The sequence below is a fragment of the Branchiostoma belcheri genome, unplaced genomic scaffold (genome assembly GCF_001625305.1).
Source record: "Branchiostoma belcheri isolate BF01 breed outbred unplaced genomic scaffold, Haploidv18h27 scaffold90, whole genome shotgun sequence".
Taxonomy (NCBI): domain Eukaryota; kingdom Metazoa; phylum Chordata; class Leptocardii; order Amphioxiformes; family Branchiostomatidae; genus Branchiostoma; species Branchiostoma belcheri.
Window position 1 is genome coordinate 842,306 of NW_017804576.1, and position 16,025 is coordinate 858,330.

The following is a 16,025-nucleotide window of genomic DNA, read 5'->3' on the forward strand; positions in this document are numbered from 1 at the left end:
CATTCCAGGCCCGCTGATGATACGAATCAGTCCATCTAAAGAGAAATCTTGGACCTTTAGATAAAAAGTAGACCAAAAAGTGGACATCCGAGCCTTACGGGGGGGGGTGTTCTTCGAACCCCCCTGGCTACAGGCATGACCCTGTGTGACATCATGCCTTGAGTCCGACCATCCTCTCGCTGACGTCCCAGAGTCTGGCGGCTGCCTCGTCGTCCTTGCCTGCTGCTGACGTCTCCTTAGGCACGCAGTCACTGCACAGGGGAGGCAAACATGTTCTAAGTTATGCCTTCTGTACATTGGGCCACACCAATTCAATTTCTTGGTTAACAGATTTTTCTAGAAAAATAATGGAGCGGGTGGGCGAAAAAAAATTAAAAAATAAAAACAGGCCTAGGCATCCTATTATGGCCCAAAATGGTACGATAGGAGCCATAAAGTCAACACACCAGGCTGGTTCAAAATCTAAACAATGAATTTTGAACTTTTAATGATACCACTGCATTGAAAGATGGAATAACTGTAACAACCAGGAAGAAAAGGACTGTTTTCAACTGTTCAGGGCAAAATATGAGCATTTTTCAGTTGATTCTGAATTCTTATTTTTATTTGCAAATCAGGAAAAAAATGTGGGCGAATCTGTTAACCAAGAAATTAAATTGGTGTGGCCTTACATATATTGCACTTAAAAGTGTTTACAATATAGTGTTAAAACAATAAAATAATGTATTTGCATACATAAGCACAAGATTTGCTTAATATGCTTATTTAGGAAAGAATGAGTTTTTTGAACACCTCAGTCCTTGGTTGATAACTCTGGTACCTGAAGGCATAGCTGTTCCTTGTTCTTTTCTGAGCTAGTATATATGTATTAGGTACATAGTAGTTGGTACGTCCACCAGTTTATTACTATTATTATTATTATTATTTTTTTTGTGTGACCTACCTGAAGTATAGCCCAGTTGTGTTCTCCCATTCCTCGGCTACTGCACAACAGATGGTGGTCTGGGCACCTTCCTCCAACGTCTTTCCAAACACACCAACAAAGCCTGACATGATCTTACTGGCCACCTTGGACAGCTGTTCACCGACGGCCCCACGTATGCGCTCCTCTCGATGCTGGACCAGCTCTGTGTAGATGACTCCCGGGTGGAGGGAGTTGGAGGTGACTCCAGTCCCTGCACGGTTTGGAAAGGTCAGAATCTTGATGTCAGTGTACAAAATACTTTTTTGAACCAGGCAAAAATTAGGTTGCCCATCAGAATTTTAGGTTGCCCCACCTATAAGTTACTCAAATTAAGCAATGTTACATACATAAGCCTTTGACAATATTTCTAACAGCCTTTAGTTATCTAATACTAGTAATAGCCATTAATACCTAAAATTAAAAAGCATCTGCCGGATACAGTGGTGCAAGCCAAGTGGGCATGATTTGGGGGGGGGGCATTCTTAAAATTCAAGTAGCATACTGGACTACCTAGGTTCAAAAATAGGTTGCCCCAAGTAAAATTTGGTTGCCCGGAGCAACTCAGGGCAACTAGGTATTTTGCACGCTGACTGCACGGTTTGGAAAGGTCAAAATCTTGATGTTCTTCAGTGCGTCAAGTTTTTGATGCTAAAAAAGCAGTTATTATGTGTTTTTTTTTACAAACAACAGTGCTTGTTCATTGACATTTCCCTCGAATATCAGCTTGTGCTTCAGACCCTTCTTGACATAACGATAACTTGTTTTGACTGCTTGTAACTTGTTTTCATGATCATATTATGTGTAATTGCTTGTGACCTCGATGTTTGCACATGGTGATTTTGTTGTAACTTCCAGTACCAACGGATTTCATTATGAAGAATTTAAACTGTTCTCCAACTCATAAATTTTACTCACCGGAATTTTCGACTGAATCACTCAGTCTTCCTCAGCTATCTGACCCAAATGCTGTGGACACGTGATTTTTCCCACGTGTGACATCAGCAAAGGGTCAAAGGTTGTCTGAAGACGATATCGCCCCCCGTCTCGGTTGAGCGAAACTCAAGTGCCCTGATGTATATGGCCTCTTTTATGCCTCTCTTGAAGTAATCCTGTTCGGTATCCAAGATTCTAACCCCCTCCAGTTTAAATTCTTCATAATGTAATTTACCAACTCAGATGAACTTTCAAATGGATTTCATGTTGACATGCAAATGTGGCATATCCCGTGAGTCTAAACCTAGCAGGGCTGGGCCTCCAGGCTAGCATGACCTACCTTCTAGCCTCCTGGCAAGCTCCCTAGAAAACAGCACATTAGCCAGCTTGCTTCTGCGGTAGGATTCCTCTGGATTGTAGTCCTTTTCGTAGTTGATGTCGTCGAAGTTCATACCGTTCGTGAAGGCGTGCGCGAGAGATGAGACAGTGACGACCCGGCTGGGCGCGGACTGTTTGAGCTTGTCCAGGAGGAGGTTGGTGAGGAGGAAGTGGCCCAGGTGGTTCACTCCGAGCTGCATCTCAAACCCGTCCTCCGTCTCCCACCGCGGACAACCCATCACACCTGGAGGGAAGAAATCATTTGTTCATTATGTTTACTGAAAGAAAACATTGTTTTTGCTCTGTTTCTCCTTCTTCGCATTCTCACCTGCAGATGAGAAAGAAATAGAAGAAGTAAACATTGTTTTTGCTCAGTTTCTTCCTCTTCTTCTTCCGTTCAAAAAAAATGAGGTCAAATGACCAGGATCTGGACCAGACGTCTGTCACCATGGTAACTGGTGTTGGGTTACATAATGTTGCAAGTGCCATGCAGAACTGATCTCAAACCCATCCTCAGTCTCCCACCGCGGACATAGTATATATACAAATTTTCCTACTTTACTACTACTACCCCTACTTTACTGATTTTCAAAGCAAAAAGAACATATTAAAACAGACATGCATGGCACAGGTTCTGCAATCAAAATGGATGAACACATAATTACTTAACAGAAAACTCATACACAGAACCTGCATTGTTGATGAGGACGTCCAATCGTGGCTCAGCGTCGTTGATGACCTTCGCAAACTGTCTGACTGACGCCAGAGAGGCAAGGTCAAGTTTGTGCACAGCGACGTTCTTGTTTCCCGTCTGGCTGCGGATTTCTTTAGCGGCCTCCTCGGCTTTCTCCAGACTTCTGCAGGCCAGAATCACACGCGCACCTGGAGAACAGGGAGAGAAGTGAAGGAATGCATGGAAACAGCCCTTTATAACTTAATAATTAGATGCATGGACATTCCTAGGAATTGTGCTGTGGTTTCTGGAAGATGCATGATTTTGCTTTAGTACATCTATGTGTCTGCATGTATCAGTAGTAGCCTGGGTCGTTGTACACACTCTGTGGCGTAACCTTACCTCTCTCCGCCATGTCCCTGGCCGTGACCTTGCCGATGCCCGTGTTCGCTCCCGTGATGATGACCGTCTTGCCGTCCAGCCTGGCCTGACTCTCGCACACCCCTCCTGCTGCCCACCGGCGCGCTGGTACGTACAGCACAGCTGCAAGAACAAACAAGGAACAATCAGCACTGCTGCAAGGTCAAACAAGGAACAAGGGACAAGGAACAGCACAGCTGCAAGAACAAACAAGGAATAATCAGGACAGCTGCAAGGTCAAATGTTGAACGAATAGTTAGCACAGCTGCAAGGTCAAACACGGGAACAGTCAGCATTGCTACAATGTCAAACAAGGAACAGCATAGCTGCAAGGTCAAACAAGAAATAGTCAGCACAGCTTCAAGGTCAAACATGAAATAGCACTGCTGCAAGGACAAACAAGAGCCAGCGTGGCATGTACAGCACAGCTGCACAGCTGCAATGTCATAATATAAAATAGTCAGCACAGCTGCAAGGTCAAGCAAGAAATATGACACCACATTAATAGCACCCTGACTCAATGTGCTGACATCTGTTCTTACACGTACAACTTTATTAAAAAGAGAGAAGTTGAACCTGTACTTATGTACTATTTAGATACTTGTAAAAAAATGTACATAGAACTTAATCACCATTACCTGTACTTGTAGCTTATATAAGTGATGTTAATGCCACAAATGTACAATAAAGGTCCTTCTTAACGTTACTGCATGTTGTTGATGACGTTGAACTCGATATAATGTCCTTGATTTTTTGATTTAGGATGGACATGGTAGTGTGGGGAGGGGGGCGTCATGCTAGTGGTAACAGTATTAGTAATGGTCTTAACGTTACCTGCCGCTAAAACTAAGACCGCACCAATTCTAGAAAGAAGCCCCATGCTAGATGGATCCTGGATGGACACTGGTGTCCCTGCCGTCAAATCCTGAGGTAGAAAGTGTAGTAGACAGGACTAAATCGGAACTACCGGTACAGTAGTACGTTGTGTTGCTTAGTAGTTGTTTGGAACACGTTGAACACAAGGAAATAGGTCAACATCCTACAGGCCGTTGACCTTTGGCCGTCTCGACTTGGTTGGTTGGTTGGTTGGTTGGTTGGTTGGTTGGTTGGTTGGTTGGTTGGTTGGTTGGTTGGTTGGTTGGTTGGTTGGTTGGTTCGGAATTTCCTATAATTGGGATAGGACGCGGAGCTTCTCTGGCTAATGGATACTGCCTGGCCAATTTGATACTGTCTTTTTGGCACCGATAGGGATCTGCTTGGAGAATGAATCGTGACCCCTAGGAAATTAACCCAATTCTGCAGAATTCTGGGAACTGGAGCCAGAATTCTGCAGAATTCTGGCTCCAGTCCCCAGAATTCTGCAGATTAACCCAATTCTGCAGAATTCTGGGAACTAGAGCCAGAATTCTGCAGAATTGGGTTAATTCCCAAGGGGTCACCGATGGCTACAACATATTTCTTACATCATTTTTACCTATATCTTAGAATATTAGCCCATCTAGACGTCAGGTTGCTGAGATATGGGAATTAGTCCGGAATTAAACTGGAATTCCGGAATTAAACTGGGCACTGTTAATGAAAGACCTTTATTGTACGCTTGTGCTCTAACGAGCTAAGTACAGGTCATGGGTAAACAGGGAAAAGAATACAGCAATGACACTTACATACTATATAAACTAATGTGATCTACTATTTACAGGTTCAGCTTCTTCTCGCTTCTTGACGCAGTTAAAGATGTACGATAGGACATTCACTTGGGCGAGTGACAAGTGCCCGCTAGGTCAATGACACCACGTGACGCAAGGCAAACACTACTCACGGGTCAATTGTGAAGTTAAACATTACTAGTCTAGTGTGCTGCTAGTCGAGGACAGGGCTGACTTTTCTCTGATCTTTAAGAGTCAACGTAACTTCTTGGGACTTAATATACATCGTGACCGGCCTGTGTGCTGACACTGACAGAGATCTCACCATGCCGAGTCTTCTGAGGATCACTGCAGTCGCCGTCTTGGCGGCAGGTAAGGTTTTATAGGTGAGGGCCTGCAAGCCCTTTTTCGTAAGGCGTAATCAGGCCGTTTTAGACTTCGTAATTCGTAGGCAGCCTCCGCAAAAATCAACGTAATTCGTAATTGGACATTAGCCGCAAATCGTAAAGTCGTAACCTGAGCTCTGAGACTTTAACGTAATTCGTAATTCGTAATAGGCGGCGAAAATTTTGCGTCATTCGTAATCACCCCCCCCCCTGCAGGCCCTCATAGGTGTGTCACCGTACAATGACCACCTATCGGTTACCGGCGGCAGGTATACGTTAAAGTATGTGTATACGCGGCCCAGTCTATCGCGGTTGGGGCAGGTTGTCTTTTCTTTCAGTATTCGGAGATCTAATATTTTCCCCCCGTCCAGCTCAACAGGCCGAATGATATGAGTTACGCTTGTGATAGAGTTGATTTGACGGCATAAGACGGTAACCTGAAGACGGCATACAAGAAGGCGACAACAACCGGAAGAGCGGGAGGAACGGTTATTACCCTCCATGTAATGGGGGTATTGTTTTTGGTCCGTTTCATGTTTTGGTCTGATATCTGAAGATCGGTGAAAAGGAACTGTATGATATTTGGCAGATTGATGGATGGGGCCTTGGAGATTGTGTAGGTTGACTTTGAGCCCCTGGTGATTGACCTTGGTACTGCAGTTTAATTTTTTTATTCTATTATTGGTGCGTTATGGACTGTTTGTGCGATATTAAGGTATCATGTAGTTGTTATTATTATGGTTTAGTGGTTTAAATTTGGGTTTCCTAGCTGTTTGCGTTTGATATTTACAAAATGTTTAACATTGGTCTTTTTGTGTTGAATGTTTGGAAAATCTGGTGGATGGTTTGGTATAATTTTTGGTATGTGGGTAGTTGTTGAGTCTCTTTGTGTTTTAGAGTGCATTAGCAGGTTGTTGTATATTTGTATTGCTTAATTTAAAAGGATTTCTACAATATCACCCCTATTTTATAGTAGTGTGGTCTGTGTTGGGACACAACTATTTTTACCTCCTGTTTGACAGGCTATATATTTCTTTGGTCTGGTTTTTGGGTCATTGACCTGCTGGCCTTGCTAATGGGGTGGTTTGTTTGTGTTGTGATTGAGAGGTCAATGACCTCACCTCTGCATGATTGATTATGATTATCTTTGATTCGTGGTATTTTTTTAGTTTCTGTGTTTTAGTGTCCATAATAGTTGGTGGTTGTAGATCTGTAGTGTAGCTTATTCTGCAAGGTATGCTGTGCATTTCTTATTTATTATTTGCTGCCATAGATAAGGACTTGAGACCTGTGGGGTTAGGTTTGGACAGGGAGCTTGGGTGTTGTGCATTCGTAACTTGACTCCTTGCACTCCTACCACCAGGGAAACAAATGTCTCTCAGGCTATTAGGAAATACCATTTTTCATGGTGATAGTCTGCATGTCACTTCTGGTAGTCTGTGAAGCCGACAGGAGGCCACTGTAAAACTCGCTTGAAAGTTTATCTGGGTTGGTACTTACATGATAAAAATTAAAATTGTACCAACACAAAGCAACTCCCTCATTATTCATGGCCATATAACGTCCAATTAAATTTAAACCCAGCTGTCATGTTTTAACAATGAACACATGCGATAACATAAAAAAGAACCCTAACAACACCAACCTCGTTCATGGAGGGAAGATGTCTATTGCTTGTTCAAACTGCAGTCATGGCCGATTAATTGAATATTCACCGGACAGGATTTTAACAAAACCGGTCATGAAACGTCTGGTATAAACGCTAAGGGTTTTAGCCGGGTTTTCCTCCGCTAATTATTTAGCGGTTTCAACCGGTTTTTAAAAGTCTAGTATGATAACGGGATCAAACTCTCGTCTTTAAAAACCTACCGGGGAACCTAGCTGTGGCGGGCGGGGAAGAGCTCCTGCAGCCCCGAAGAGAACACGCCCCCAACCACTGCACGATAGGCTGGAAACGAGTCTAACCTGCTAACTGTGTTTCCTTCTAATGGGCATGCATGCAGTGGCTCTACTAAGTTACTATATAGTTCATTTCCTTGTTAATCTGCACCTAAATTGTACAAATTTGGTTGATTTTGCGTTGTATCAATAAAAATGTGGTCTTTTCGCTGACCTCTGGCTTGAGGCCTTTAAGTTAACCAAGGGGCTGAAAAAATCAAACATTGCCTTTCTTTCTTGCCAGTCTATGTACTGTATTCCCGTATTTTGCTGAAGCAAACATCAAGCAAGCCAGAATCAACATTGAAAGAGATGAAGTTACGCCCACTCACCGTGGGCATGCTAGGTTCAGTAGTACTCTGCTGGGGTCATTGACCGGACGGTCAATAGTAAATACGCCATATATAGAACTGCAAGGTAATGAATGCAAATGTCGTAAAGGTTAAAAGTACAGTACAGAAAAGCGCAGACTGTAGTTGCTTGCATGCAGCACAAGGAATTAGAAAGCAAAATAAAGTCGTTCCCGTTTGTGTAGATTGGTTTTCTTTTCATTCAGATGATATGACATACACATAATCACCAGTACCATCGCCGAGAAAAGAAGCGTTTGGATTTTTGACAGCATAACTCATGATCAATAACCTATTGATTTTCTATCAATGAACCAGTCTTGATTGATTGATTTGATTGATTGATTTCTTGTCAGACCTTGCAGCTTGACCCCAGGAAGAATAGTGCTTAAGCACTGATCCTGTCCCCACATCGGTGTACAGAAAGTGCGAAATGAAACGAAATGGACGAAATGGAACGAAATGTGTATGAAGGAAAGCCGTTAAGCCGTTCGTACGTTGGAACGGCGACGTCAGTGTCCGCTCGACGTCCAAACGGCAACGTTAATATTGATGGTATTCTAAGAACCGCAACATTATAAGATTGATCAGGGTGCGTTAAGAATAAATCGAGCGGACACTGACGTCGCCGTTCCAACGTACGAACGGCTTAACGGCTTTCCTTCATACACATTTCGTTTCGTTCCATTTCGTCCATTTCGCACTTTCTGGGGTCCCTGTGGATCGTAATAAAAACAAACAAAGCTGTGCTGTACGTGCCATGCTGTGTTTTGTTTGACCTTCAGCTATGCTGTAAAGTTACGTGCCATGCTGACTACTAGTATTCCTTGTTTGCCCTTGCAGCTGTGTGATATATGCAATGATGACCATGCCTTGTTTGACCTTGAAGCTGTGCTGTACGTGTCATGCTGTCTTTTGTTTGACCTTCAGCTGTGCCATTCGTGCCATGCTGACTATTTTAAAATTTTATTGTAACTATTGTGAACACTTTTAAATGTGCAGAAAAGTACGAAATATACAGATGGCTGAAACGCCTTTTTAATCAATAAACCAGTTCTGATTGATTGATTGATTGATTGATTGATTGATTGATTGATTAATTGATTGATATTTGTTTGACCTTGCAGCTATGCTGTACGTGCCATGGTGGCTGTTGTTTGTCCTTGCAGCAGTGCTGTACGTGCCAGCACGCCGGTGGGCAGCAGGAGGGGTGTGCGAGAGTCGGGCCAGGCTGGACGGCAAGACTGTCATCATCACAGGAGCGAACACGGGCATCGGCAAGGTCACGGCAAGAGACATGGCGGAGAGAGGTAAGGTTACGCCACATATTGTGAGTGTGTACAACGACCCAGGCTACTACTGATACATGCAGACACATAGATGTACTAAATAAAAGCAAAATCATGCATCTTCCAGAAACCACAGCACAATTCCTAGGAATGTCCATGCATCTAATTATTAAGTTATAAAGGGCTGTTTCCATGCATCCATGCATTCCTTCACTTCTCTCCCTGTTCTCCAGGTGCGCGCGTGATTCTGGCCTGCAGAAGTCTGGAGAAAGCGGAGGAGGCCGCTAAAGAAATCCGCAGCCAGACGGGAAACAAGAACGTCGCCGTGCACAAACTTGACCTTGCCTCTCTGACGTCAGTCAGACAGTTTGCGAAGGTCATCAACGACGCTGAGCCACGATTGGACGTCCTCATCAACAATGCAGGTACTGTGTATGAGTTTTCTGTTATGTAAATTATGTGTTCATCCATTTTGATTGCAGTATATATTCTGTGCCATGCATGTCTGTTTATGTTCTTTTTGCTTTGAAAATCGAATAAAAATTACGTGAAAAAACATGGAGATTTGTTTCTGGAATACAGGCTAAAGTTAATTGTCCACTGAGAACTTTCCGTTTTATCATCCGCACTACCATAATGCAAACACCTTGAATGTATTGTTGTAAAGAACCTACACGGTGTTTGACTGTCTTTTAAAGCGTCTTATAACTGTAATAACTACGATGTGGGCTCGTTTGGCGTAGTGGCGCGACTCGGAACTTAGAGTCCCGGGTTAGAGTCCTGACATGCCACCGATCTTGTGCCCTTGGGAAAGGCACTTTACACGACTTTCCTCACTCAGCTCAGGTGTAAATGAGTATTGTCCTGTCATGTATTTGTCCCCTGTGTTGGTGGCGGCATTAATATAAGTTGATAAACCTTGAGTGTGTCGTCACCACGTCTGGTGATTACATGTTGGAATAAAAAATAATAATATCTACGATGTGGTCAATTGCAATCACTGAAATACATACATATATATGGTGACCAGCCCTCCAACTTGCTACATAATGTAATCCAACACAGCACCAATCACCATGGTGACAACCGTCTGGTCCAGGTCATTGACCTTATGTATTTGGAGAAGACGACGAGTAGGAAACTGAGCAAAAGCAATATGAGAAAGAAAACATGATAAACTGACTCTACTTATACTATCATGAAAGTTCATCTGTGTTGGTTACAAATGTTTAAATTTAAAACTTTAATTTTGATCCAACATAAAGAACGGTTCTCACATAGACCTTTCGACCAGTCACTATAGTCTTCCTCACTAGACTGGGCCAGTGAGGCCTCTCTGAAGTGTGACGTCAACATTGGCCCTCATGTAAATGGCCTCTTTCATTCCTGATCCCATGACGTAGTAACTCCGCGCTCACCATCATTTTTGTCGGATAAAAAGTTTTCATTTTAAACACGACTCTTCCTCTATCATGAAAGTTCATCTGTGTTGGTAGTTACATGATTAAAGTTAAAACTTTTGTTCCAACACAAAAAAACTTCTCTCACCTAGAGCTTTCGACCAGTCACTCTGGTCTTCCTCAGTAGACTGACCCAGTGAAGCTAATGTCACGTGGCTTCTTTGAAGTGTGACGTCAACACTGGGTCAAAGGTATCTGGTAGACGATGTCGACCCCCGTCGCGGTTTTAATGTCGAAAGCTCTAGGTGAGAGAATTTTTTGTGTTGGATAAAAAGTTTAAACTTTAAACACGACTCTTCTTATTCTTCTTCTCATCTGCAGGAGTGATGGGGTGTCCGAGATGGGAAACAACATGTTTTCCTGCTGCGACGACCAAACCCTATATACTTAGCTGTCACGTCACTTGCTAAATACTAGTAATAACCCAACACCACAGGGTGTCTGCTGCAGCACCAACTACCATGGTGACGTACATCCACCTGGTCAAGGTTATGTGTTTGGAGAAGGAGAAGAAAAGGCAAAAACAATATGTTTCCTTCTGTGATTAAAAAAGTTAACATAGTACATGATGAAAAAATTCTGCTTCTATTTCTCCTCATCTCCAGGTGTGATGGCTTGTCCGCGGTGGGAGACTGAGGACGGGTTTGAGATCAGTTCTGCATGGCACTTGCAACATTATGTAACCCAACACCAGTTACCATGGTAACAGACGTCTGGTCCGGATCCTGGTCATTGACCCTATTTGTTTGGAACGGAAGAAGAAGAAGAGGAATAAACTGAGCAAAAACAATGTTTTCCTTCGGTAAACATAATACTTCTTCTATTTCTTCCCATCTGTAGGTGAGAATGCGAAGAAGGAGAAACAGAGCAAAAACAATATGTTTTCCTTCAGTAAACAAAATGAATAAATGATTTCTTCCCTCCAGGTGTGATGGGGTGTCCGCGGTGGGAGACTGAGGACGGGTTTGAGATGCAGCTCGGAGTGAACCACCTGGGCCACTTCCTCCTCACCAACCTCCTCCTGGACAAGCTCAAACAGTCCGCGCCCAGCCGGGTCGTCACCGTCTCATCTCTCGTGCACGCCTTCCCCAGCGGCATGGACTTCGACGACATCAACTACGAAAAGGACTACAGTCCGAACAAGGCGTACGACCGCAGCAAGCTGGCTAACGTGCTGTTTTCCAGGGAGCTCGCGAAGAGATTGAAAGGTGATATAGAGGGAAAAACTAATCATGATGATAGTCTGTGTATTGTCGTATGGCTTCTTAGGCATATAGCAGTGGTCTTGACTTAGACGACATCAACTCTCAAAATAGCTACAGTCCGCACAAGGCGTACGATCTCAGGCAAGCTAGCTAACGTTCTGTTTTCGAGGGAGCTATTGAAGAGATTGAAAGGTAAACGGGACCACTGACAACCTACAATACTGTGTCCTAGCTAGACACAGTGGATCAGCAATCGACTGCCACTACGGCCTTGAAAAAGTGTGCTCGTCTCAGAACCAAGGGGTCCCGGGTTCGAACCCTGCCATGCGGCCGATATTGTGAACCTGGGAAAGGCACTTCACACGACTTTCCTCACTTGACTCATGTGAAAATGAGTATTGCATTGTCCTCTGTGTTGAGTATGCCGTCACCACCTCTAGTCATTAACATTACATGTTGGGATAATACATATATATTGTTACTTCCGCCTTATTCATGACCAGTTACGTCAAATACTTCCGTCAATATTCAAGTATTTGACGTACTTGCCTTCAAAGAGTACAAACGTAAAAAGGTCATTCATTCATTCATTCATTCATTCATTCATTCATTCATTCATTCATTCATTCATTCATTCATTCATTCATTCATTCATTCATTCATTCATTCATTCATTCATTCATTCAATAAAAAAAGACTACCTTTCCTCATACCGTTTACAGGCACCGGAGTCACGTCGAATTGCCTTCATCCCGGAGTGATCATGGGATCAGAACTGATGCGGTTCCAGCGGGAACAATGGCAAAAAAAGTTCGGAGAACTGGTGGCCGCCGCGCTGTCGAAGCTGGTCGGGGGAGTGTTCTCCGTGTTCGGTAACAATTTCAAACTGTTCATTCCATATTAAATAACGCTCGAAGTGAGTTGACTATTCAAACTTCTACAATTTATCCCAATTTATCTACACTTACAGACAAAGAAAAAACTATATTCTTCTTTTACTTCCCAAAACCCACAAATTTGGGAAAAGGTGGGACATTACATCTTCCATGGTTTACAGAAGAGAAGTCAAACCCTTCAGACATAATTTTAGACATAGTTGTAGTTCTAGACAGCTACCTTCATCATGTAGACTTCAGTATCAGTATACTCTGTTTCAACGTTCTTTTATGTTTTGTAATTTGCAATTAACCTCCGGGCACAAATTTGCAATAAACGTTTCTAGGTAAGACCGTGGAGCAGGGCGCGCAGACCAGCATCTGCCTGGCGGTGGCGGAGGAGCTGGAGAAGACGACCGGGCTGTACTTCAGGTGAGGAGACTTCCAGCCGTGCGATGAGATATCAGATTTTATGTCATACCTGGACAGGCCGCAATCCAGTGTCTTGCCAAATGCATGACTCCGACACTACTCGGGTTTCCAATATACCTGAGACAAGTGGTGGGTCTTATAATTATTTAGTCGTCATGTGGCCACGGGGGACTAAACCTAACCTAACCTAACCCCAATCGTAATTCTAACCCTAGCCGTGAACAATGATCCCAACTATAATCCTAATCCTAACTCCAACCGCTAGCCTGCACCTGGCCTCTCACGTATCTGGCAACTCAAGGATTTGGCTCAACACCGGCCGCAATCCGGGTTCTAACGGTTATCACATGGACTTCCAATAGTTCCAAAGAATGATTAGAACGCGTTTCGCTTGCGCCACTTTCGAAAATTCCAATACCGGAATATTGATGTTGTTACAAATTGCTTTTGGTTTGGGACACCAACTTTTGGCACGTTTAGCATATTGGACCGTGTGTTTTCTCTTGGGTGGTTATATGACATACACCAATATTCTTCACAATAAAATTAGATGGCCTCTTGGAAGTTTTGGATATCAGCAATGGTTCAACCCCCATATATGTAACGCTACCTGCTACAATGGTCCGTTGTCTTGCATTGAAGTTCTTCTTCGTTTTATTCCAGTGACTGCGTGCCCAAGGAGACGTCAGCGGCAGGCAAGGATGACGAGGCAGCCGCCAGACTCTGGGGCGTCAGCGAGAGGATGGTCGGACTCAAGTCAGCTACCTAGTGGTCACATTACAATTTCAATAAAGTCAACGTCAAGATGAACGAAGACCTGTATTGTGCATACATTAAGTTACATACCCACTGGGTTAGGTAGAAGTCACAAGCAGGATAGTTCATAGCAGTATATCATTTTAGATATACATACTCGAGCCAATAGTGCTTTAGTCTAGTAATGAAACCCGACTTCTCGCTTCTTTGTGATGTTAAAAATGTAAGAGTAGACATGTTTTATGATCAGAGGTTTGTCTCAACTCATCAGAAATATGAATATAAATCTGTCCTTATGTCTTAGGTGTATGAAGTATGGAAATGGTGATTGTATTTGTCTGTAGCTATTAAGTTCAACTCTATCATTGTTGTACAAATTACATTCTACGACAAAATGATGTTCATTTTCTATTCTATCTAGATTACAGTATCGTTATGATGTCAAGAGAATGCATCGCTCTACAGAGAATTTCTCATATGTCCTGTTCTGCATCTGGATTAAAACAATAAAGAATTAGAACTAAGCAGGTTTATTTGGTTATTCATGTTATTAAGTTAATCATTTTATGATGTTGACGTGTTTATTTGCTATGGGTACCCTGGGTACCATTCTGGGGTTAGTTTATGTCCGTACGCAGGCTATTTTTTTCAACATATGCACACAAGCATTTGCAGCCTTATAGGGCTCAATTAGGGTATGAGACACTTAACATTCACTGTGCGGGACACAGGAGAACCACGTGAGGGTGACACACAGGCTCACTGTCCACAGAACACCGACCCTACTCGAGACTGTGCGTGGTACCTTCTGGCGTGGTACCTTCTGGCGTGGTACCTTCTGGCTTTTTCAAATCGAAGTAAAAATAGAGACTTCTAAAAATCGCCTGGAGCCAAGTTTGTAATCGTTAACTTCATCTGTCTATATGACTAAATATTGAGAAGTGTTCAGGACACAATATATGCATCGAATAACTATGACATAGACATCGAAGTTGCGCACACAGTTAATCATTACATGTATCTTAATCAAACATTCGCCAATGTTGTATCAACATGGACATGGCAATGCCAACTAATTATAAGCGGTTAAAGACATACTCTTTTCGCTGTCATGAAGGAATGATGACAGACTCAAATCAAAAAGACAACCATGTACTTTATTTTCATACCGGAGGTAGATATACAGTGTGCATATATTGTAGAGTTGACATATCAACAGTTTGAATATACAGATACGCGCGTGCAGTCTCTGGCATTGCCGATAACCTTTCTCCCAAAGGCGTGCTGAGGTATTCACAGAGACGTCGCTTCTTGCTGCCGAGCTTTTCCGTCTGCCGTACTGTTAGCCTGCTCCTTTGCCGTGGTGGATTCTTCCTCAAGTTCTGCTGAAGTGTGCTCCTTTGTGTCGTCTGCGTCCTGAAATGATAATAAGAAAAAAACACGATTACGATTAGACTGTCAAAGCCCGGTGTGTCTTTTAAGCGAATGACCACAAATTACCGTTCTGGGGCACCTCGTCACACCAATCTGATTTTTATGTGGCCATGTCCAGATTGTGCTACCATTTATTTATCTCAAGTTTGAAGTGAAGCCATCGATGCGAAGTTATATAAAACGAAGTTGAAGTTTTACTCCCGTCTTCTTAGCGAATACAAACGAACTTCCGTGTTCTTCTTCTTATCTTATACGTTACTGAGCTAAGGTCCCGTGAGGGTATATCACTATCAGTATATCACTGATGGACACCCATAAGAACGCATCTCACCTGTTCTCCGTACCTGACCCCGCATCTCAGCACCCTGCGCACCCTCTCCGGCAGGCAGCAGAACAGCCGGTCGTACACGGGGATGATCAGCCGCGGGCTCACCTCGCGGGGGTCCTGCGGGTCTGCGGGGTGGAACACGCAGGTAACTAGGAGGTAACGCCAGCAAAGCATATAAATAATGTTTACATTCAAACGATCTAGGCCAACAGACTATATATTCTACTGTATACACACACACACACACACACACACACACACACATATATATATATGTGTGTGTGGTGTGTGTGGTGACCAGTCCTTCCAAATCTGTCCTGCCGCTTGCTACATAATGTATTCCAACACCACAGGGTGTCTGCTGCAGCACCATGGTGATAGCCGCCTGGTCTGCTGTGAGGAAGCTGACGTCACGATGACGTACCTGTGAGGAAGCTGACGTCACGATGACGTACCTGTGAGAAAATTGACGTCACGATGACGTACCTGTGAGAAAGTTGACGTCACGATGACGTACCTGTGAGGAAGCTGACGTCACGATGACGTACTTGTCAGAAA

The 16,025-nt window shown here is 43.4% G+C and overlaps 3 protein-coding genes across 3 annotated transcripts in view; 1 reads left to right on the forward strand and 2 right to left on the reverse strand.

Annotated features, from left to right (window-relative positions):
• Nucleotides 1–120: 120 nt before the first annotated feature.
• Nucleotides 121–4,365, reverse strand: LOC109487984 (retinol dehydrogenase 13-like). Its single transcript, XM_019792120.1, has 6 exons — nt 4,227–4,365; nt 3,351–3,491; nt 2,966–3,157; nt 2,238–2,519; nt 944–1,175; nt 121–251 (listed from the first exon to the last, which is right to left on the reverse strand). The coding sequence occupies exons 1-6, from the start codon at nt 4,246–4,248 to the stop codon at nt 152–154; spliced, it is 969 nt and encodes a 322-aa protein (XP_019647679.1). The 5' UTR covers nt 4,249–4,365; the 3' UTR covers nt 121–151.
• Nucleotides 4,366–5,183: 818 nt separating this feature from the next.
• LOC109487983 (retinol dehydrogenase 13-like) lies at nt 5,184–14,202 on the forward strand. Its single transcript, XM_019792119.1, has 7 exons — nt 5,184–5,386; nt 8,816–8,998; nt 9,211–9,402; nt 11,364–11,645; nt 12,365–12,514; nt 12,865–12,949; nt 13,613–14,202. Exons 1-7 carry the CDS (start codon nt 5,341–5,343, stop codon nt 13,716–13,718), a joined length of 1,044 nt encoding a protein of 347 aa, XP_019647678.1. The 5' UTR covers nt 5,184–5,340; the 3' UTR covers nt 13,719–14,202.
• A 656-nt stretch (nt 14,203–14,858) lies between these two features.
• The window catches only part of LOC109487995 (sodium-coupled monocarboxylate transporter 1-like), a 15,347-nt gene continuing 14,180 nt past the window's right edge, over nt 14,859–16,025 (reverse strand). The window contains exons 14-15 of the mRNA XM_019792137.1: nt 15,471–15,592; nt 14,859–15,121 (exon numbers count right to left, since the gene is read on the reverse strand). Of these exons, the coding sequence (XP_019647696.1) occupies nt 14,999–15,121; nt 15,471–15,592 (245 nt within the window). The 3' untranslated portion in view covers nt 14,859–14,998. The remainder of the gene's footprint in view (nt 15,122–15,470; nt 15,593–16,025) is intronic.